The sequence below is a fragment of the Alternaria postmessia genome (assembly GCF_024291825.1).
Source record: "Alternaria postmessia strain BMP 2775 chromosome Unknown scaffold_8, whole genome shotgun sequence".
Taxonomy (NCBI): Eukaryota; Fungi; Ascomycota; class Dothideomycetes; order Pleosporales; family Pleosporaceae; genus Alternaria; species Alternaria postmessia.
The window spans coordinates 494,998-516,492 of record NW_026260081.1 but is presented as its reverse complement, the minus strand read 5'-3'; the positions used below and the strand labels follow the sequence as shown (position 1 = coordinate 516,492).

Genomic DNA, 21,495 nt, shown 5'->3' with positions numbered 1-21,495 from the left:
TCCGATGCTCAGGTCACGCAGTCAGCGCAGTTTTTGTGCATATGATCCGTTTGGGTAAACATGAGCGTTGTACGACTTTCTGATCTTGTCACGGCGTTTTGGGGCATCTACGGTAGTGTTGAGCGTGTATATAGCGATATTCGATGAAGACTAGTTGAGAAGCGACGAGCCTAGTTCTGGCGGCAAAGCAGCTGACATCGCGTTGACGTGACGTGCCTTTGGGACTGCAGCCTGCAAAACGCGTCCGTGGAACGTGCGACGTGAAGATAAGCGTCAATCGCCTTTTTGAACCGTTGGGACAAAGTGCACCACGTCTCGGGCCAGCAAGTCAAAGAATCTGGGCTTACACGCTACACCGCCATCTTCTTTGGTTTGTCCAGACATCGGCGCCAAAGCTTCTCGACCCACGATCCTTGTCCTCTACGTCTTCCGCTTTCAGCAACCTCCGCCCAAATAATCTGAGACTCGGAATAACAAACACACACCATTTCCACAATACCCGCTGCAGCTCACGAATAGACTCACCCGACCCTACGTCCCCCGGGCCCAGGCTAGAGAAGCCGTCTCAAGATGAATGCTGGCGCAGACCAAGCCCCGCAAACAAATGGCGGCGATGGAGCACAACACCAACACCACAGCGCCAACAGAGACTCGGACCTCTCCCAAATACTAGAGGCGCTGCAGGCCATCTACGCAAAAGACTCGACCAATGATACCCGCCGACAGGCAACCGAATACCTCGAGCAAGCAAAACGGCACCCCGAAGCGCCTTCCCATGGCCACACGCTCGCTCTCGACCGCTCGCAGCCCGTGCCCCTCCGCTACTATGGCCTTACCATGCTGGAATACTCGATGAAGTACAGCTGGGAAGATCTCACAATGGACCAGGGAACTGTGTTGAGGGGCTATGCGATCGACCTTGCACAGAATGTGTCCGAAAGCGAGCCTGTCTTCATTAGGAACAAGATCGCGCAGCTGTGGACAGAGGTTGCCAAGCGCAGCTGGGGTGCAGAGTGGCTGGATATGGATCGGCTGCTCGTCTCACTGTGGTCGACTTCGCTGCACCACCAGGCTGTGGTCTTATACATCTTGGAAACGCTTTCTGAGGAGGTTTTCAACCGTGAAGACGCTACAGCAGGCCTCCGAGGAAGCGACTTGGGACGAGCATGTGTCGAGATTTTCACACCGCTCTCTGTAATACAAGAACAACTCCCTACACGTGAGAAGAGTCTTGAAGTGCGGTGTGGGGACGAAGGGTGGCTGAGAAGGCTATGCGATAATTTGGGATGGTGCTTGGGACAGGATTACCAGAATCAAGAGGCTGTTAAAGCGAACGCGATCAAGACTATGCATGCGCTTAAGGCGGCTATGCCATGGATTATGCCCAAGGCCATTGCTGCGACACAAGTCATCGAGGCCGTCTGTAAGGCGCTGGCTACCCCAGCCGTGGAGATGCAAATCGTAAGTCGCCTCTAGCTACCCACAACATGCACAGCTGCTGACACAAACAGGCCGCCGTCGAGACTCTCCAAGCCATCTATAACCGAACCCACCTACACGACGACGAGTTTGTAGAGCTTGTATGCCCCATGTTCACACCTGGCAGTGTTTCACTCCTGCGAGAAGTATACAATTGGACACTCACGGACATGGATGTGAATGATATAGATGACCAGAAATATATGCTCTGCAAGAGACTTTCAGAAGTACGACTCCAGCTGCTCTTCCCATTCGCAATGTTTGCTAATGATGGTAGTTGGCAAATAGTCTTGGACTCTTCATCGAACAAAAACCCCAGTCGATACCCGATGGCAGCGACCTAGCGGGCATATTCGGTTTCCTATACGACATTATGCGCAACCCGAGTCTTGTCGTCTCCATACCTGTCCTTCATTGTTGGACTAAGTTGCTACGATCGAGCATTGTGCGAGACTCTGATGTCGTCAACTCCATGGTCGGAGGATTACTTGAGACATGTTGCGCTCGACTTATCCGATACGAATCGTTGCCGGAAGATACTGAAGACGTCACATTGCAGTTTCTCAACGAAGATATTGATACAATCCCTGAGCGCCATGCCTTTCTGGGTAACTACCGCAGGTTTTGCGCAGATGTGATCGAAGTCTTGGTTCGCAAGACGCCTGTTGAGGCAATGGAGCATATCCTTGCTCAGGCAACAAACATGCTCCAGAACCTGTACAATGGCCAGCCCACTTTCCAACGCCAAACCTTCACTAAGAATTCTCCACAAGTTCTTCAGGTCGATGCGCAGGTCACTGTCATCGAAGCCGCACTCAAAGGATACATGAAGTGGCAGCAAGGGCAGGGCGAAGATGCGCAAGACAGTGAACGGACGCGCAACACCCTAGAAGATTCACTCGAACAGTGGGGCAGGCAGATTCTGCGAGCTCAGTTTGAAGACCCTGAAGTCGCAAGGAAGATAATTTCCTTGATGGCAACACTCTCAACAAAAGCTCTGGGCGACCGGCCCGGTTTCGCCCTTACTTTCCTGGAGTACATGCTTACAATACGGTTAGCCGATGACACGAGCTACCCACAGTACTCCGATTCTGTCAAAGATCTCGAGCGCATATGCAGTCTCGAGATGCAAAAACTAGCGATGAAGTTTGCTGACGATTTTATGAACGTCTACGAGCAACTAGAGGCCAAGGTCAATGAGATGATTAATGACCCAACGACTGACGAACGCCAGCGTATGGCGTACTCCGCTTTCCTTTTCATCATCATACATAGATGTACAACTTTAGAGCGTGCCACACAAGAAGAGCGCATGAGGCAGATGCTCAACAGCGTCAAGGATGCTTGGCGCAACGATGAGTTCACCAACGCTATCTCTTCATTCCAATCTTTCTGCGGCGTGTTGGGCATGGGTCAATTACCCGAGTTTCTATCTGCGAACAACTTCCGTGGCGTTCAGGACTGGTCTGATCAACAACTGCCTAGTGATGGCCAAGCATTGCAGGCTTCGATACTTGAGCGTTCCCAACATCTGCCACTGCGACTCACTAAGACGCTACTGGCAGCGTCGACGGAGAAGCTTCGCGATGGTACTGCTGCGTATGAGACCGCTGCGGTACTATGGGCTGAAACTATACCGGTGCTGCTTCCCAATCTTCTTCAGCTTGTGAGCCATGCGCAAGCATTCAACGATATTGAAAGCAATTGGTCACACTTACCGGTAGAATTACAGCAGGTTATTCGAAGAGTATTGACAGATCGGTTCTGGCAAGCGGGTATATCGACAGAGAGCAGAGATGATTTCTTTGCCAGAGTCAGTGGCTCCAAGTCGACGTATGAGGGTTTCGCATCGACAGTACGGGGCACTGTACGGCAGATTAGGGAGAGCTCCTACTACATTCTGTACTCACTGACACGGTTCCGAGACTTCTTCTATGGCATACAAGACCTGCCAGGACCGCTGAGTCAAGCACTATTCGGTCATGCTGGAGCTTTGACAGCACACCATCTATCCGTTCTGCTGACAGTATCTACCCATCTCATCGAAGGTTGCCCAGCGCGGTTACGGCCACACTTCCTGCCACCAATGATACAAGGGCTGTTCAGAGAGCTCGATCGAAAGATATCTGGAGAGTGGGATGAGGTTGCCCGACAAGTGGCGGAGTCAGGGGACAATGACAACTTGACGGACGAGATGAAGACGGAGAGCATACTACGTCAGCTCACCTATTCGTCTGTCTCGCTTGTCGCTGTCCTGCTCGATTCGAGACAGGGTAAGTCATTCATTGCTCGTGAACGCAGGTGGTGCTTTCAACGTGAGTGCTTTGGGCGGGTCGAATACGATTTTAGCACCGCATCTTTGGATCATAGTTGTATAAGAAGAAATAGCTAACCCTATCGTAGAATTCGCCCGTCACGATGAGCACGGTCGGAAAGAAGCCAACGCACCGCCCATGTGCGACTTTATTCTCGCAACGCCCGCAGTCCTCGAGCCCATCCTCCTCTTCTGCAACTCAACTATCCGTGTTCGAGATACCAGGTCCGTGGTCACCATCGTCCGTGTGATGCGTACTCTGCTTCTACAGTTTAAAGAAAAATCCCCCATCCGCGATTACTTTTGCAACGACATACTCAAGTCAGCTATCACATCCCTCCACGAGCCCTACTTTGTGGATTGTCAAAAAGAGCTTGCTTCCCTCATCGCCGGCATCATTCACCTGGATGAAGACATACCACGCTCGATCATCCTGTCCTTACCTGGCATGGGTGACCAATACCGTGTCGATCGCCGACTTGCAAAGCTCCGCAACGCCAACAGTTCTGACGAACGTATGCAACGCAGCATCGTGCTCGATCTTTTGAGTAGTATCAAAGGTGTCAGTATTCATGAGCAAGGCAAGATCCAGAGACCAAAGGCCAAGCCTAGGACGGCCATGATGGAACAGTACATGAGTGTAGATCAGCAACCAACTATAGTCAGAGGAACTTCCCCAGGTCTGGCAGGAGTGGCAGACATGTTTGGAGAGCCGTAAACATACAATGTGGGTGGTGACCATTGTCTCAGATGGAGGATAGTATTTAGGTACGATTTCCTAGTGGGGAGAGACAACTCGGCTGGAAAAAAGGGTATTGGGTACTGCAGTACGGTAATGGGGTGAATGAACTGGGAAAGCATTATTGGGACGACACGAAACGGCAGGCTGGATATAGGATGACTGGTATGCATAGCATGGATATTTGGTTTCTTGAAGACGTCGCGTTAGCATTGCATGTTAGGCAAGAGGTTTCTTTGTGCTGTTGCTTGTTAGATGTCATATCAGAAGCTTGCACCAAGAACCAACTCTATTTCTATACGTCGCTAGTGTCAGATTTTAGTGAATGTATCCGTCTTATCGATTGCCCCACCCCCGCTCCTATCCTACCTGGTACTTGCCGTGCCTGTCTACCAAAAGAAGGAGCAACGTGCGAATCAGCACCTGCCTCGTTGCACTCTATTTGTGAGCTGTCACTGCTTATTCGTTTATCTGCATTGCCTCCAAGAGGTCACACACTGTGCACCGAGGATAATAAAACATCCTCTTTATCATGAGCGAGATACCAGTTGTAGATTTCGGCGCTTTCTTACAGGGCGGAGAAAGCGATAAGAAGAGGATTGCCGAAGAAATTGACGATGCATTCCGTGGGGTCGGATTTGTGTATTTGAGGAATCAGTAAGCGTCCCTGTATGAACTGTATGTGAGACATGTACTAACGCTGTATACCCACATCTAGTGGTGTGAAGAAGAAGGTGGTGGAGGAATGCTTCGCCTGGTCCAAAAAGTTTTTCGATTTACCGCTCGAAACGAAGATGTTGGCACCTCACCCACCGGGTGGAAGTCATCATCGTGGCTACTCGGCGCCGGGTGTAGAGAAGGTTAGTCAGGGAGTTTATGATGTCAATGAACTGAACAAATTGAGAGAGGTAGGCCCTTTCAATCACCAGGCTACAAATTGCATGCTGATAGAATTCAGATACCTGACTATAAAGAATCTTACGAATCTGGTAACGTGAAAGACGAAGCACAACCAAACATCTGGCTTCCAGAAGAAAGGCTTCCAGGCTTCCGCGCATTCATGGAAAGGTATTTTACTGAATGCGCCAGTCTGATCCACAGCATCTTGGATGCTCTCTCTATTGCCCTCAATATTCCTGAACCAGGTCTCTCCCCAACACATTCAGAGTCACTCTTCCAACTCCGGCTCCTGCACTACCCCTCTATTGACGCCGAACAGCTACGCAACAACGAACGCAGCAGGATCAACGCCCACTCGGATTTCGGCACTTTGACCCTGCTCTTCCAAGACAAAGTTGGAGGACTGGAGGTACAAGATCCTGTTGAACCAGGTACTTTCCGCGCGGCGGAACCGATCGAAGACACCGTGTTAGTCAACATTGGAGATCTGATGGCGAGGTGGAGTAATGATCGTTGGAAGAGCAGTGTTCATCGGGTGGGACTACCGCCAACGCTTCAGGGGGGAGGCAAGGCTGGCGAAGTAGTGGTACCAGATCGTTATTCGATCCCCGTCTTTGCGACGCCGAACATGGATACTATCATTGATGCACTACCAGGGTGCTGGGATGAGGAAAATCCGAAGAAATATGAGCCTGTCACGGCGTGGGGGTATGTGCAAATGCGTATGGCTGCATTGTACGAGTAGCGATCAGACCGGGAAGGCCGTAAGATGCCTGTTTTCCAATACCCGAAAGCTGCATCTAGGCTAAGAAAGTAGACAAACCGGTCAGTTATGTTTGGTCCTGAGAATGACATGTCGCAATGTGTTCTGCAGAATGCCCTGTCGTATCGTGCCACGCCACATGCAGCTCGAGGTCCTGCAAGCACCCATCCCACGGTCGTATTGGCTTAGGCAACAAGACGGACATCCCTTAACTTGATATCAACACAGCTTTACCTATCGTAGTATCGTAGCTACACGATCATATCTGGTAGTCTTTCTTGCTCCAAAACCAAGGTGAAGGTGACCCCGCACGTGAGGACGCGTCCGCAGGTTCTCGGGGTCGTTAGCGCCATCCCCACTTTCCTAATTGGCCAACTCACTGAGAGCTGTATCTTCTTGTTTGCTTCGGTACCTAAGTTCTACTCGACTTTCGGTACAAACAGAGACATATCCTTCGGTATCCTGCGGATCAGCCTGTCGAGGCGCCGCAGGCCTTCGCGATGGATATCTATATTCCAGAGGTAAGTAACGACGCTGGAGTAGGGCTAATAGCGTCCCAGCCACGGTACTAGGCTAGCGAATATCGGGCGCAAGTAGTAAACAGCTAGCTAACCAGATCTTTTAATTATAGGTTCCCAAGAACGCCAATAATGTCCAGTTGAAGATCTTCTTGAAAGACCTACTCCTCAAACTAGAGGTGCTCGCGTTCGACATCCAGAAATATGGGGGTCACAATGGAAAGCCTCACTTCGCCATTCTCACCATACCGAGCACAGCTAAAGGCAACAAATTTCTGCAACTTTATGGCAGTCGAGGACGACGCGTAGCACTTCAATCATTGGAGTTTCACGGTCAGCGACTTGTGTTTCAACTGAGTAATAGGCCTGGTCAACCGGATCCCCTCAAGGTCAAGTCATTGCAAGAAAGAGAAGAAGCTGAGAGATCGAAGCTGGGAAGTCAGGCGTCTACCTTGAAGCTGCAGCGCCCTTCAGGACTATCGACACTGTCTTTTCGTACGTTGATGACAGGTGTTTGGGATTATGATCGCCTAGGCAAGCTCGTTTTTGATCAGAAGTTCAAGGATAAAAGGAATGGTTTCATCACGTTTGGCAAGAGCGCTCTAGTGGTAAGCTTATTCTTCTAGCCCAGCCGTGGCAGGGCTACAGCTGCTGACCTGATCAGATATATCTCCAAGCAGGTGTCTCCGAAACCTTCAATTGGCACTGCAGAATCGACATTCCCTACGCGATCATAGAGCATACAATTCCGTCAGCCGACAATGGCAGACACGAAACGATCACATTCACCCTCAAGTCACCTCCGAAGTTCTACGAGATCCAGTCTACAGATGATCTGCACCTGTATACTGGCCAGCAAGCATCGCACGAGCCGACTGACATTTCTTCCCTGCTAGCGAAGATGAACATGAGGCCACAGAAAAAGGTTCTCCGTCTGCAAAGGCTCTGCAAGTTGAGCAAAGCGAACGACAAGAACTCTGCTTTGTGCATGGTGTACAAAATTGCTTTTCCTAACCACCAAACCGCAAGGTTCGCTTGGAACTTCGTCAAGGACTTCTCAGTACCGGAAATACACTGTTGGAAGACCATGGTTCCCGCATATCGGACGAACAGCATCGAAGCTGAGTATGTGTTTGTCGAGAACAAACTTCGCGAGGCCTTCGAATTTAGGGTCCGGTATCAGCTATTAGCACTCGTGCTAGAGGGCACAATTACGCCGCTAAAGATGTTCGAACTCATACCTGCCATGAAAAATATCGCGAGACAGCACGGTGAAGATCTCACTGCAAGCGCAGTTCGTCGCCTAGGGAATCAGATACCTACGCCTGCTCCAGGGGTCGAGGCAGCCGAATTCGAGATCAAGACTCTTACGGACGTTCTCAGTGAAAGCATCGCAAAGAGTAAATTCCACGAAGTAACTTCGCGAGACTTGCGTGTTGAACATAGCAAGCAACATCTCGTGTCAACTTACAAGGCTACGGTCACCCCCACAGGTATGGGCTTTTCTACCCACTGTGGTTCCCAAAATCTTCGAATACATGACTGAGATTAAATATAGGTATCTTGCTGCGTGGCCCTGACTGGGGTACCTCGAATCGCATCTTGCGAAAGTATGCCACCCATAGCGAATACTTCATGCGTGTGTTCTTCGCCGACGAGGACGGGTTGTCGGTATTTCACGACCCACGAGCGTCACAGGAAACGGTCTACGAACGCTTTAAAGGCGTGCTTCAGGATGGTATTCCAGTCGCCGGGCGGACTTTTCACTTTCTCGGCTTTTCCCACGCATCGCTTCGAACTCACCAAGCTTGGTTCATGGCTCCTTTCGAGAAGAACGGCATCACTGCTCACGCAAGAGATGTCATTCGCGACTTGGGCGACTTTACACACATACATTGTAGCGCTAAATGTGCGGCTAGAATTGGGCAAGCATTTTCTGGCAAGTAACACATCAGTGCTAAATGCATGTTAGAGATATGCTGACTCCGTATACCAACATGTAGATACCATATTTTCGGTTCAAGTTCCATCGACCGCGTTCGCCACCGAAACCAAAGACGACATTGTGCGCAATGGTCGGACATTTAGCGACGGTTGCGGAACGATATCCCTTGAACTGATGCGCAAAGTGTGGAAGGCTTTACCCCCGGATCGAAGAAGCCTCAGGCCGACCATACTGCAGATCCGCTACCGAGGGGCTAAGGGTGTCTTGTCGCTCGACCAATCTCTTCCAGGCGAGCAGTTGCATGTTCGAAAGAGCATGACAAAATACATCGCCAATGAAACTTGGCAAGCTCTCGAGCTGTGCGGAGCTGCCTACAGGCCCTTACAAGTGTTTCTAAATCATCAGTTCATCAAGATCCTAGAAGATCTTGGTGTTCCGGCAAGGAATTTTAAGGCTGTGCAAGACGAAGCAGTCAGTACCCTGAAGCGAATGACAGAGCATCCTTTGAATGCTGCAAGTTTTCTCGGTAAGTTATCCGGTGTAGTACGCACATACATCATCATAGACCGGAGTCATTTCGAAGCTAATCCAAGGCACCCTATGAAGAAATGTACTAACATTCGCCAGAATATTCGCACTCTGGCGTATTCGCCAAGGTCCCCAAGTTGTTCCAGTTGATGCATCAGATTAATCTGACCTTTCACGAAGATAAGTTCCTTACCGACATTGTAGAAGTCGCAGCTATGGCGAATCTGAGGAGCATGAAATATCGCGCGCGTATTCCTGTCGAACGAGGCTATCTTCTCTACGGAATCATGGATGAGACGAACACGTTACGCGAAGGGGAAGTCTATATCGCGACGCGAGACTATGATCTGAATGGCGGATTGAAGACGAAACGTCTTGTCGGTGATCGCGTAGTGATTACCAGGGCACCCGGTAAGTTTTGACTGTACGAAACGGACGTGATCCAGATACTGACTGCGCATCTTCATCTCTGCAGCACTCCATCCAGGAGATGTCCAGCTTGTTACCGCCGTTGATGTTCCGGACGGCTCACCCCTCCATGCGCTCCACAACTGCGTTGTCTTCTCGCAACAAGGTCCACGAGATCTGCCTTCGCAGCTGAGTGGCGGTGATCTCGATGGAGATCTTTTTCACATTATCTTCGATCCACGACTCATTCCCGACTTCACCGTACCGCCTGCGGATTACCCATCGACACCAGCCAAAGATCTAGGCCGTCCGGTAGAGGTCAATGACATCGTCAACTTCTTCATAGAATACATGAACATGGATCGATTAGGTCAGATCTCGAACAAGCATAAAATTCGCGCTGACAAAGCGCCTGTTGGGACTCAAGATACAGAGTGTCAACTTCTTGCTAAGCTCGCGTCCGACGCTGTTGACTTTAGCAAGTCCGGAATTCCTGCCGACATGGCTTCGATACCGCGGGGTGCTGACCATATTCGTCCGGACTTTATGGCGCCCGTGTCAAACCTAGTTATCAACGAATTGGGTGCAACCGAACTTGAAGAGCTCGAGGGCGATGATATTGACGATCCTGACAGCGTAAGTGTGCTTGACCCAGACAAAGCACGAAGTCGGTACTATCGGAGCGACAAGATCCTCGGAGTTCTGTATCGCGCCATCGATGAGAAGAAGTTCTTCGCACGTCTGAAGGACAATTTCGAGACGCGTCGTCCCAGGATTGGTGAGTCTTTGGTGCGAAAGCTCGAGCGGTATATCGTCCGAGAAATTCAGGGTGTGCAATGGGAACACTATTGGGATTTCGCCGAAGAACTCCGCGAAGCATACGAGGAAAATCTACTCGAAATCATGGATACGCTTCGACCGACTCGCGGCCAGCCTCTCACCGAGCTGGAGGTGTTCAGTGGTAACATCCTGGGTAAGAAAGAGCGCGCGCCATCACGCTACATCCGCGAAGCCAACCAGGAGGTTCAAGAGCGCTTCAATCGTGACGTTAACAGTATAATCAAGAGTATCGTAAAGGTTGACACAGATGGGGACGATGATGCTGATTCGGAAGCGCTGCCGCGCTCAGTTGCATGCTTTATGGTAGCGCTAGAGACCGTTGGCTGGGAGAATTACAGGAACTTGAAGAGCTGGAAGTATGTCGCTGCTGCGGTGTGTCTGGAACAGTTGGAGAGGTACAACGGGCACTTGCGGCCACTTTGAGCAGTGGCGCTACGTCTTGCATTGGCTTTCCATGGAGGATGTGTATGATATTCCCGATTTCACGAAGATGCCTGGGGTAGAACAGGATACGCTTTGACATAGGGTAGCTAAATGAATTTTACGAATCTTACGGCATCGTGATTGAATGCATCAATTAAGGATCCATGTAAGTTGTGATGGAGTCGACCACTATTAGGCGTTTGCAAACGGTACATACGATGAGCAGCGTAGGAAGTTCATGATGCTGTTGAAAAAGCCCGACACTTTCAGTATGTAGATATGCGCAAGCAGCCCTTGCCTCCAAACTGCGCCTGGAAGCCTGACGAATCAGCGTCTTCACATGCGGAGAAGCGGGTTAAGGGGCGAATGTTCGCCTCTAGGACAGAAAAAAAAATGGATTTAACTTAGAGGCTCAAAGAAGTCTTTTACTCCTGTAATTACAACATGTTGTCGTTGTGTTTGATACCAGCGTTTCTGCGCAACCATGTGTTCTCGAGGTTTGTGGTCTCAGCCAACTAATGTCACATCGTGGCCCCGCGTCCCCCATCTGGCTGGCTGGCTGGCTGGTTGGGTGGCCGGCCGGCTTTCGGAAAGCCCGGATTGCATCACAAGACCATTCATCAGCAAACCCCGCACTCTAATTGATCGGAAATGAGTAATCACCCATGATAGAAATACTGGGTGGTTTATATATGCAAAATTTACCTCTCTATTCATCGTACAAACAACCATCTGCTTACGTCATATGACGCTAATAGCAATATCTTCGATGGTCTAGTGGTCATGATTTCCGCTTGTCAAGTCTTCAGGATTTACAAGCGCGGGAGACCGGGGTGTATGTGTACACTTATCCAAAAACAGATGAACGTGTTCTAATTATTCAACAGTCGATTCCCCGTCGGAGAGCTTGTCAGACATGTTTTTTTTGTCGGTGGGAATTCGAAGAGGGGTAGGCGTGGCTTCCGTAACTTTTTGGGTAAGAGTGCGGGGTTGTTAGATAGGACCAATGCTCCAGCCGCCATCGGGTCCCTTGATAATGCTACAACACTTTTTGCTTTACATAACTGTTTGGATTCAAAACTTCAAGAGAAATTGTGTGATAATCGACCGTGAAAGGGTGTGCATGTTTCTCTAATTCAAGCGCTCGATCATGATCGCACTATTGTTGGGTATTTCAAGACGCGGTGTGCAGGAAGACATGTACCATATCTATTAACCATGGATCTGTGAATTGACACAATTCCTTCAGCTAGCTGAGAACCCAGCTCGAGCCATCTTCTTCCCTCGTTGAGCCTTACGATTATGGTTGGCACTCGAACTCTTGTTGGCCTCTTTTCGTTGCCGCGAGATCTGCGTGCCTTTATCATCAGCGGGACCTGCGACGCTAGCGCCACCTCTTCCACCACCACGTCCGCGGCCTCTACCTCTACCTCTACCGCCGCCACCTCTGCCTCCACGACCACCTTGCCCGTCACCACTACCCTCGTCGCCAGATCCTGCAGGACTATCCCGCCATGATGTTGATTGAAGTTCCCGTTGTTGACCATGGAAGTTGGAAAACTTCGCTTCGAGTCGCCGGAATTGCCTGGGATTGCGTCCCATCATGATAGCCCAACCTTCAATCGCCTCGTCCGTCATACCCGTCTCGCTCTTGAGTGCTGTTCGAGCCTTTCCCCTTCTTATCTCTGACTCGCGACCGAAAAGCTCAGGTGACATGGTGTAGGCGCGGAATAGAGCTTCTTCGTTCTTGTCGCCCAGGTCAGCATCCTCACCAGGCCCAGGTGCGGCAGTGTCGACAGATGCGCCAACATCCTCCGCATCGTATGTGTCATCACGCTCGTCGTCGTCTGAATCGAAGGCCGCCAGAGCTGCCATTATGGCTGACTTGGCGGGCGCTTTACTGCGGTCAGACAATATCTTGTCGGCGTTCAGGTCTTGACCTCTTCGGCCCATATGGAGTCGGGATGTGTCGATTGCGAGCTGATCGAACTCATCTCCATCAAACACATTGCGCCGTTCTGGAATATGTTGGCTTGATCTGGGTGGGGGCAGTGGTTGTGAAGGCGTAGCTGGCGTAGGCCTAATACTCGTTAGTGATTCTGTTTAAAGGCAGAATTGCGTGATTATAATCGACAAACTTACAGCTTCTCGCTCCGATCTGCTTCGAAGAGGTGCGGCGGCAGCGAGTCTTCTAAGAGATGCGCAGTAATCTGCTCAATATCGTCGTTGTACTCATCCAAGCACTTCACAATGAAGCCTGCACCAAGATCTGGGAAGAGATCTTGTATTTGACTGATCATACTCATGCGATGAACATGGATCTCACCAGTGAATGCTCCATGTCCATAACTATCTTGGTCCGCGTTGGCTTTGCCTTTATCTACCTTTCGTCGAATTAGCCTCTTTGGCCGAGCTAGACCCGATTGCCGAGATGCGCTTAATGATGCTGCAGTATTCTTTACTCTTGCAGCTTCGGGAGTAGTAGCCTGTTCTCTTATTTTCTCCAGCAACGGCGTGTTTGTGACAAGATCAGCCACCAACGTCTTCTTCCCGGGCTCTTTCTTTTGATCTTGCTCTTCGCTGGATTTCAGGCTATACAAATGATCGGAAAGCAACGAGTAATTAGGTTTTGGCCCCTCTAATGCAGCTGTGAGACCAAGATATGCTGTCGTGACTAGCTTCTTCTGCATTGATTGAGGTACTTGTGGATATGCGGCAAGGAGAGAATCGAGGAAGTCTGACCCTGTGAGCATGAAGGTGCTGGCATCTGACGAGGCCCTGAGAAGAGGCGCAATCCGGTCAAGTGTCTTTTCAGCCTCTTCCGGCCGCTTCGATTCCAAATTCCGGATTAGAGACGTTTTTGCAGTCTGTAACGACTTCTCGATGGCCGCGCTCTTTCTCCTCCAGGACCCCTGCAAGAGCGTACGAAACTGCTCGCTCTTTGGATATACATGACAAATATCTGATAGATTTGACCAGCTGAGCAAGGCAGTAGGTGCATCTTCCTTGGTCAAGATCCTGTGTAATAAAAAGAAAGCCTTCTTTCGCAATGACGCAACTTTGGATGCTAGCTCATCATCCAGGGCGAGCTCATGGAAGAAAGACAGCAGGAATTGTGTAAGCGAACCCTCCTCTTTGATTGCTGCTGAGAACTGCTGGTCCTCTAACCTCAGATAAAGCTCAGCTAGTGAAGTCCAGGAGTCCAGGTATAACTGCCATTCGTCGGGAAGTATGCTCTTTCTGACTTTTGCATCTGGAAAAGGCGCGAAGTGGGGTAGCGACATCACTATTGGAAATGCAGTAAGTTCGAAGCGCAGGCTGAGGCGTGAGGTGCAAGGCGATGCAGGAGGAGTAAAAGAAGCTTATTCACGGTTCGATTTCTGGTGTTTGTCTGCAGTCATGTAGTCATGATGGCTCATGGGCCCGCCTGCCGAGCGATCCAAAGGGAGCGATACCCGATACGGCTCTAGCGTCCGCAATCTTGGCGCTTGTCGCCCACAGATGCAAAATGTCGCGAAAGAACTTATCGACTCCGAACGCCGTCGCCAATTTTAACGCCACCCCAGTCATCACATTACCGCGATCGAGGATCCAGGTCGTGACTGGAATCTAACTCAGTACCTTACAACAACACAACACTCCAACCCGACAAGATGTCTTACAACAAGCCCGAGAAGGACTTCGGTGAGGGTCCCAAGATCCACAAGGCAAGTCTCCCCCAATGCTATGCGCGCAAGGCCGTTTACTGACTGTGGTTCCAGATCCGCATCACCCTCACCTCCCGCAACGTCAAGAGCCTCGAGAAGGTCTGCCAGGAGCTCATCGACCGTGCCAAGAACAAGGAGCTCCGCGTCAAGGGCCCCGTCCGCCTGCCCACCAAGCACTTGAAGATCACCACCCGTAAGACTCCTTGCGGTGAGGGTTCCAAGACTTGGGACACATACGAGATGCGCATCCACAAGCGTAAGTGCATACCGCTCCAGGCAGTTGGTTTGAACAGCAGCTAATTGCCATCTTAGGCCTCATCGACCTCCACGCCCCCACTGAGGTCGTCAAGCAGATCATCATCAACATCGAGGCCGGTGTCGAGGTTGAGGTTACCATCGCCGCATAAGGGCTTGGTCCGCACAAGGGTTATGAAAGAGTGCCAAGGGTCTGAACAGACATGTGGCTATGAACAGCTCTAGAAGCTGGATATACACGAAATGGAATGATTCAGACTTGATTACGCGTTCCTTTGGAGATATGTGCTCTTGACCGTGAGACGACACACTAGGCATCCTGCACATGTTTGACATTCGACCCGAGACGTAATTTTAGTAAATTCCAGGATGACGAACATGATCACGGATTGCTACGAATGGGAAAAAACGTAGAGCGTTCCTCAACGCAATCTGAGTTACAGCTACATATGTTCAGTATTTCGTATTATTATTCCTTTCTCCTCTCAACTTGGTATATCAAGGATGCTGCTCCCTCAGACCATGTATAATCATCAAATTGATCAATAAATGGACAGGGCCACGTTAGCTGGGGCGAATGAATACCAAAGTCAGTCGCTGCATACGTATATATACTCCCGGTCGAAGCATCGTTCTTGTATGACGAGGACTAAAAGATTGAAGTGGAACACGTTAACATTACCATACCTGTATTTGCTCTACCCTCCGATGTAGCGCCAGTATACCTACAACGCATCACACAACGCCTGGATACATTCTAAAACTATAGCTTTATAGTATTCGAAGCCTCTTATGTTGACCTGTAGTGAGGTCATAGTAGATCGAGGATCATGCGGTAGTATTTATTTGTATAGTACCATGTGCCATTGCCGTGCATGTAGACCTTCACAGAACTATCGGCCAACAGCCTCAAACCGAATGATGAGGCTTGTACGCCTTCAACACGCTCACCACGTACGTATATCCAGACATAAGTGTACCTAAGCGACTACCGAGACTCCGCAAACATCACATGTCACCATGAAGATAGTGTTTATCCAGTCAAAGACTTTCTTAGTATGAAGCGCTAGTCAGCTAGCTATAATCTCTCAAGACCGTGTGTCATATCCTCGTGAAGACCACCCATTTTCATATCCTAGTATACATGATGATTAGAGAAGGTAAACTACTGAGAACCACCATAACCCTTTCAAACATGGTGCCAGTAGTAGCGGTAAGGTTCATCAGGACCAACTGCCGGTGCGTACAAGATCAGATCCTCCACGTCCGCACCGGGTTCCGGCGTATTGGGCGGCGGAGGCGGAGACGAGGGAGGTGTGTCAGGAGGATACAAGGGAAGCTGCTGGTAGTGGGGGATCACCCAGATCAGACCACCGGGAGTGATGAAGACCGTGAATTGGGTATACATATTCATGGCTGTTAAGTAGTTGTAGTATCCGTAGTGGAGGATTGCTTGCGGGTTGATAGTTGCCGAATCAAATATGAGCCTTTGTGCCACCAAGTCTTGATGCGGTCGATGATACGATGTTTGCGGTAGTCAACTGCTCTCATGCCCTCCGCGTTACGGAAGGTATGGCGGTTTGCAGTAGTGGATGACGTGAACGCTTGAGCTTCACCAACACAGTCCTGCAAGATCGAATTCGTAGACGGCTTGGTAGACTCGGGCGAGGCAAGGTCTTGTGCGTTGGTCTTGCTTCTGCTAGCTCGGATAGCTGTTTGGTTATCAAGCTTAGCCTTGCGAGTTGACGAAAACCGCTTCCGCAGCGAGAGCCTGGTTTTGTGCGTCGTGTCGTAATGCTCGTCGTCAGAAGTGTCAGAGGCAGAAAGGTGATCGCGGAAGATGGCCGTAGGGGGAGACAAAGCTGACGTAGGATAGCGTTCTCCGACTGCGTGCGGCTGATCACCGTTACGGCCAAAGGCGCTGAAGCGATGATGACGTGCGTGTGCAGTGCTGTCAGATGGTGAACCGAAGGGCGATGCTGTAGCTGTCTGAGCAGTCGAGAAAGAGCTCGCAGTACTCGCGTCAGAGACTCTGTTGCGGAGATGGGAGGGACCAGGGCGAGGGGAGTGCTTTGAGACGGTTGGACGAGGGAGTGAGATCTCGATCGCGGGGTTTGTTGACGTCGCCCAGGGATAGTTCTTGTCCGAGTTCCAAGGACGCGTCTCGGTTGCTGTGGGTGTCGAAACGATCGATCTCAGAGACCTTCTTGACGACAGAGCCGAATCCCCTGAGATACGAAGCTCTTGAGGACCGACAGTATGGGAACGTGGACGTAAAACAGCAGGTGACGGAACTTGAAGCTTTGGAAGCGGAGCTGTCTTGTTGTGTGTTGGGGTGGCAGTCACGTCGTCCTCGTAGGCCGACTCGTCTGCGATTGAGTCTGCCTCACTAGCGCTGTTTGCAGCACCCCCATCGTTGGGACGACCTGGACTGCCACTCCCCTTCTCCTTGCTCGTAATCTCATCGTAGAGATCGTCCTCCATAACGACCATGTGGGATACGCCACGCATAGGCCGAAGTCGAGCTGAAGAGCGCTTTTGCGTCGGATGAATCTCGTGAATCTCCTCCAATGCGTGCTTCTCGATCCCTTCCTCAATCGGAAACTCAGATGGCTCACCACACTGATAGTACTCCCTCAACGACGGAAAGAACTCCGAAAAGCGCTGCGTGAGGCCCCCAACAGAAGGTATAGTTAGCCGCTCAATCTCCGCCATGAGCTCCGGCGAACGCGCACGATGCATGGCGAACAAGCTCATCATGGCGGTAGGCTGCATTGACAATCTTGAGCGCTCGGCCTCATTCAATTCTGCGAGAGAAAGGCGCATTCCAGTGACATCACCTGCTGATGCAGGTCGCAGTGGACTACCTCTACTCATTCTATGCGACGCGTTAGGCACCTCCTCCATCGACCTTGAATAGCGGAGGCCGAGCTCGTCGGTCAGACCATCAAACAGATTCATTCGGCTGAACCGCATCGAAGGCAAGCCGTGGGCCTGACCAAGCGCGCTGCCAACATTGCTACCGATAACACTCTGACGACGCGACACCATAGAAGACCTTCTCGAGAAATTGATCGGATCCTCTCCCGAAGCCCGAACACCCGACGGTATCCCAAACGGAAAGCGGAAACTCGAGCCCTTTAGGTTGCTGGCACTCGTGTTGAGGCTCGAGTCCTCGTGCGACTCCTCTTTCAGATCAGGCAGATAACGAGATGGACCAGGATACCTATATCCGGACAGCCTGAGGTTCGTTGTAGTGTCCTCCTGAATGTTGGCTAAGGGGGTCAAGGCAGAAGAGTTGGAATGAGTCGCAATAACGCTTGACGGAAGCGATTGCTGAGCTCCACCACCTGTCGCAGAGGGCGCATAGCGGTGCCATTCTAAGTGTGTAGTAGTCTGGCTGTCGCGATAATTAGGTACCGGAACAGCCGCAACTCCATCCGTTGAGTCTGCATGTGAGTTTGAAGAGTTATCTTGCATTGAATACACAGATGAGGGCTCCAAGGTGGCAGGGGTCGGGCTATTGAGATCTCCGTATTGCGCAACAGGAAGCGGGCTGTTACCAAGTACCTTGTACGGGTTGCAAGCTTGTGGTGTATCAAAGGTAATGGCTCGCGTTTTCACGGCAGGTACCCCTTTTGGCTTGGATGATGTAGCTTTTGGTGTATCGTGCACCTCCACAACAGGCAGGGATGAACTTGCGACCTCATCACAGCTCGTGGCATCGCTCACGTCTTGATTCACATCATGAGCAGATGGACTTGTCTCATCTGACCTCGGCAGATCGCCTTGCTCGGAATACTTTCGAGACCTAGCAAAGCGCGATGGTAGTGGGCGCATTAAGAAAGAGACTGCAGCATGCACACGTTGAGCTTCCTTTGAAGTAGAAGACTCACGTGGTGGGACCACCGGCGTCATGTGCGTGGTGCTAAGCGTGGATGACGAACCAGACACCGATACTGAGCCTTGCTTCATGTTCTGCTTTGAATTGGTCCGCAGTCTGTTTGCCACGATGGAGAAGCTTGATTCTCGGCGAGGCACTGGCGGCTGCTTGCGAAGCATAGCAGAGGAAGGCTTTGACCGAGGCACCTCAGTAGTCGCCCTGTTTTGGCTCATGACCAGAGTCCCTAAGTTGGACGACGGTAGTCGAGATGATGATACGGAGGAAGCCCGGACAGGACTTGCAGAAATCTCGACAGAACAGGCATCTGCTTCCTTGCAAGATCTATCTTGTTGGGACACAACATCGATCGCAGACGCAGAATAGCCTTTGCCAGGGTCCTTTCCCATCTGGAACGATGTCGACTCTAAAGATGCCTCTGGTTGATCTGTGCACGACTTGAAGGACAGTTCATCGGACGACTTTTGGACGTGGCTGTTCCTGGAGCGAAGAGCAAGTGGCAGTGGTTTCAAGTCGTGATCTGTCGAAACATCTGTATGCTCTTCCGTATCGCTCATGTCTTTCTTGATCGTCCCGACTCGCACAAGAGCGCCAGTTCCATTCTTGGAATCGTTTCCTTGGTAGCCTGCAAGGACATCCGACATGCCATCCTCGGTACTGTGGCCAGGACTGACAGTGTTCTTGCAAACATCAGGTTGAACGCCAGATTCATTTCGGAAGCCACCGCTTTTGGCTGTTGGTATGGAATGTTGAATTGCAAATTCAAGTGTTGACGAATCAAGAAGGCTGGATCCAGTTTGCGACAAGATGCTATGGCAGTTATCTGGGCTGTCTACCGGACCCAATGCGGCTCCGGATATCATATCGGATGCAGAGTACTTTCCATCAGGTAGGCGATCCAATTGAGTGGACTCACTCGTCTTTGACGTCGTCGGAGAATTTGGAGTCAGGGACTTCGGGGACAGAGACCTTGGAACCAATGACTTTCTTGACGGCGACGAGGGCTTCCCCGCGGGCGATGGAGATGCCCCCGAAAAGCTCGTTGACTTTATGGAAGACTGGATATCGTCCGTCGTTGAAGCCTCCAGTCCTCTTAGGATCAAATGCCTCGTGATACGGCGAGCTACTGGGGACGCTGGGAGTTCCGCAACGCCGTTTACGATATGGCCGATGCTTGATGACTGGGGAGACACGACCTCCATCGACATTGGTCGTGCCTCTTGTCCTAAAAAAGGATCACTCTTCAACGTCGCTTCACCAGGACTAGACTGTTGGACGACGATTTTGGTCCGGTCTGTGAAGCTAATAGGGATCGCTTCAGCTCCTGGTTCTCCAGCCTCATTACGTTCGAGCTGTTCATCCATCCCATGATGTGGCACCGCAGAATGTTCTTCTGTAACGACCAGGCGGTTCGTATCTGCGACTTTGAAGACCTTGGTTCTATCGAGGCTTCGGTGCACTTCTATAGAGATGCCATCTTTCGGAGTTGGCGGTAGGGCCATGTCAGACGATGGTGGGTCTGAGTCTGTACGCAAGTTCGTGTTAAAACTGGACATGGAAGCAGGCGCAGACCTCTTGAGACGAGCTTGTTCGACAGCAATACGGTGTTTGTGATCAACGGGCAATGGCGGAGCCTCTGAACGAGGCTCACCACCCCTAGGCCTATGATCCCTTCGATCTTCTAAGCGAGCCTCGCGGATGACGTTGCCCAGCGCCTTACGAGGGATCAGATGTCCGCTGTTCAGGTTCTGCATCTGCCTGGGCTGATCGCGATGATAGGATTCACCGTAAACAGGGAATTCTTCGTCCTCGACGGCGGCACGATCTTCAAGACTCATGGTAGATCGGGAAGACGGGTTCGCGGCCCTTATATGTCCCGGATTGTGCCGGCTGCTGTAGCCACGATATTCTTGTCTCTGCCCAGCATGCTGCTGCGGATGGTTGTAGTATGCACGTACTGGATTGCCATGGCTCTGTGGTTAGACAGCATAAGAAACTCGTTGGTCGTCGTACGCTTGTAATCCTTGGGGTGGTAGTCGAGCGTCGTCGCCCAAGGCAGGTGAGACTGATCTCTGGTATGGACCAGGCGGTCTGAGCCCACTCCCATATGATATCGGGTAGTTGTATGAGTTCGAAGATCGAGATGCCGGCTGAGGGCGCAGACTGGTAAGAGACCTGTTGCTTACGAGGCCGAACCTGGGTGGCTGTATGGTATGCGTCATCGAATGCGAGCGATGCGAGTCCCTGTCGCTCTTGGCCCTTCCATTAAAAGGCGATGAGCCGGAGGCGTTCATCGTTGTTGGAGAGAGCGTATCGGTAACATACTGCTGCCCATAATGTGACATTGGCTGGCGCGGTGCGGAAGAAGACGAAGGGAAGTGACGGAGCTGCTTGCTGGCTCGGCTAGAGGTGTTGGACATGGAAGAAGCTGTCGACATCCTGCTGGTCGCGCGCGAACGCATGGGACGCTGCATATTGTTGATGCCAGACAAGTCGTCAAACTGGGCGCCGATGCCGACGTTGCCCATCTCGGTCCCGGTTCGGAGCATAGACGAGACACCGCGATCGAGAGCAGGTTGAATCTCAGAACTGGGTGCCCGCGATGCGGGTTTACCTGATGTTCGGCTCAGGGCGGAGACGTTGGAGGCTCGAGACATGCGGCCGCCGCCATTCGGATCTTGCTCAGAGAGCAACATAGTGCCGTCGATGCGAGAGTTACTGAGAAAGGAAAGCAATCAAGGGCTGTATGCAGGGCGAGAACGACGCTGTTGCGGT

At 51.1% G+C, this 21,495-nt stretch overlaps 6 protein-coding genes and 1 non-coding gene across 7 annotated transcripts; 5 read left to right on the top strand and 2 right to left on the bottom strand.

The window, feature by feature from the left end:
- Positions 1-570: 570 nt before the first annotated feature.
- J4E82_002182 (uncharacterized protein) lies at positions 571-4,511 on the top strand (the record flags this gene model as incomplete). Its single annotated transcript, XM_051728484.1, has 4 exons — positions 571-1,461; positions 1,512-1,706; positions 1,757-3,752; positions 3,883-4,511. 4 exons carry the CDS (start codon positions 571-573, stop codon positions 4,509-4,511), a joined length of 3,711 nt encoding a protein of 1,236 aa, XP_051591897.1.
- Positions 4,512-5,064: 553 nt separating this feature from the next.
- Positions 5,065-6,177, top strand: J4E82_002181 (uncharacterized protein; the record flags this gene model as incomplete). The annotated part of the gene is made up of 3 exons (XM_051728483.1): positions 5,065-5,189; positions 5,251-5,440; positions 5,491-6,177. The coding sequence occupies 3 exons, from the start codon at positions 5,065-5,067 to the stop codon at positions 6,175-6,177; spliced, it is 1,002 nt and encodes a 333-aa protein (XP_051591896.1).
- A 518-nt stretch (positions 6,178-6,695) lies between these two features.
- J4E82_002180 (uncharacterized protein) lies at positions 6,696-10,857 on the top strand (the record flags this gene model as incomplete). Its single annotated transcript, XM_051728482.1, has 7 exons — positions 6,696-6,716; positions 6,827-7,321; positions 7,378-8,206; positions 8,272-8,652; positions 8,717-9,184; positions 9,286-9,597; positions 9,662-10,857. 7 exons carry the CDS (start codon positions 6,696-6,698, stop codon positions 10,855-10,857), a joined length of 3,702 nt encoding a protein of 1,233 aa, XP_051591895.1.
- A 763-nt stretch (positions 10,858-11,620) lies between these two features.
- J4E82_002179 lies at positions 11,621-11,763 on the top strand. The gene has a single exon. It is a non-coding gene; the product is annotated as a tRNA-Asp (tRNA).
- A 339-nt stretch (positions 11,764-12,102) lies between these two features.
- On the bottom strand, positions 12,103-14,141 carry J4E82_002178 (uncharacterized protein; the record flags this gene model as incomplete). The annotated part of the gene is made up of 2 exons (XM_051728481.1): positions 12,103-12,937; positions 13,000-14,141. 2 exons carry the CDS (start codon positions 14,139-14,141, stop codon positions 12,103-12,105), a joined length of 1,977 nt encoding a protein of 658 aa, XP_051591894.1.
- A 369-nt stretch (positions 14,142-14,510) lies between these two features.
- RPS20 (40S ribosomal protein S20) lies at positions 14,511-14,971 on the top strand (the record flags this gene model as incomplete). The annotated part of the gene is made up of 3 exons (XM_051728480.1): positions 14,511-14,564; positions 14,619-14,820; positions 14,877-14,971. The coding sequence occupies 3 exons, from the start codon at positions 14,511-14,513 to the stop codon at positions 14,969-14,971; spliced, it is 351 nt and encodes a 116-aa protein (XP_051591893.1).
- Positions 14,972-16,238: 1,267 nt separating this feature from the next.
- Positions 16,239-21,416, bottom strand: J4E82_002176 (uncharacterized protein; the record flags this gene model as incomplete). Its single annotated transcript, XM_051728479.1, has 4 exons — positions 16,239-19,506; positions 19,637-19,827; positions 19,848-20,651; positions 20,907-21,416. 4 exons carry the CDS (start codon positions 21,414-21,416, stop codon positions 16,239-16,241), a joined length of 4,773 nt encoding a protein of 1,590 aa, XP_051591892.1.
- Positions 21,417-21,495: the final 79 nt, after the last annotated feature.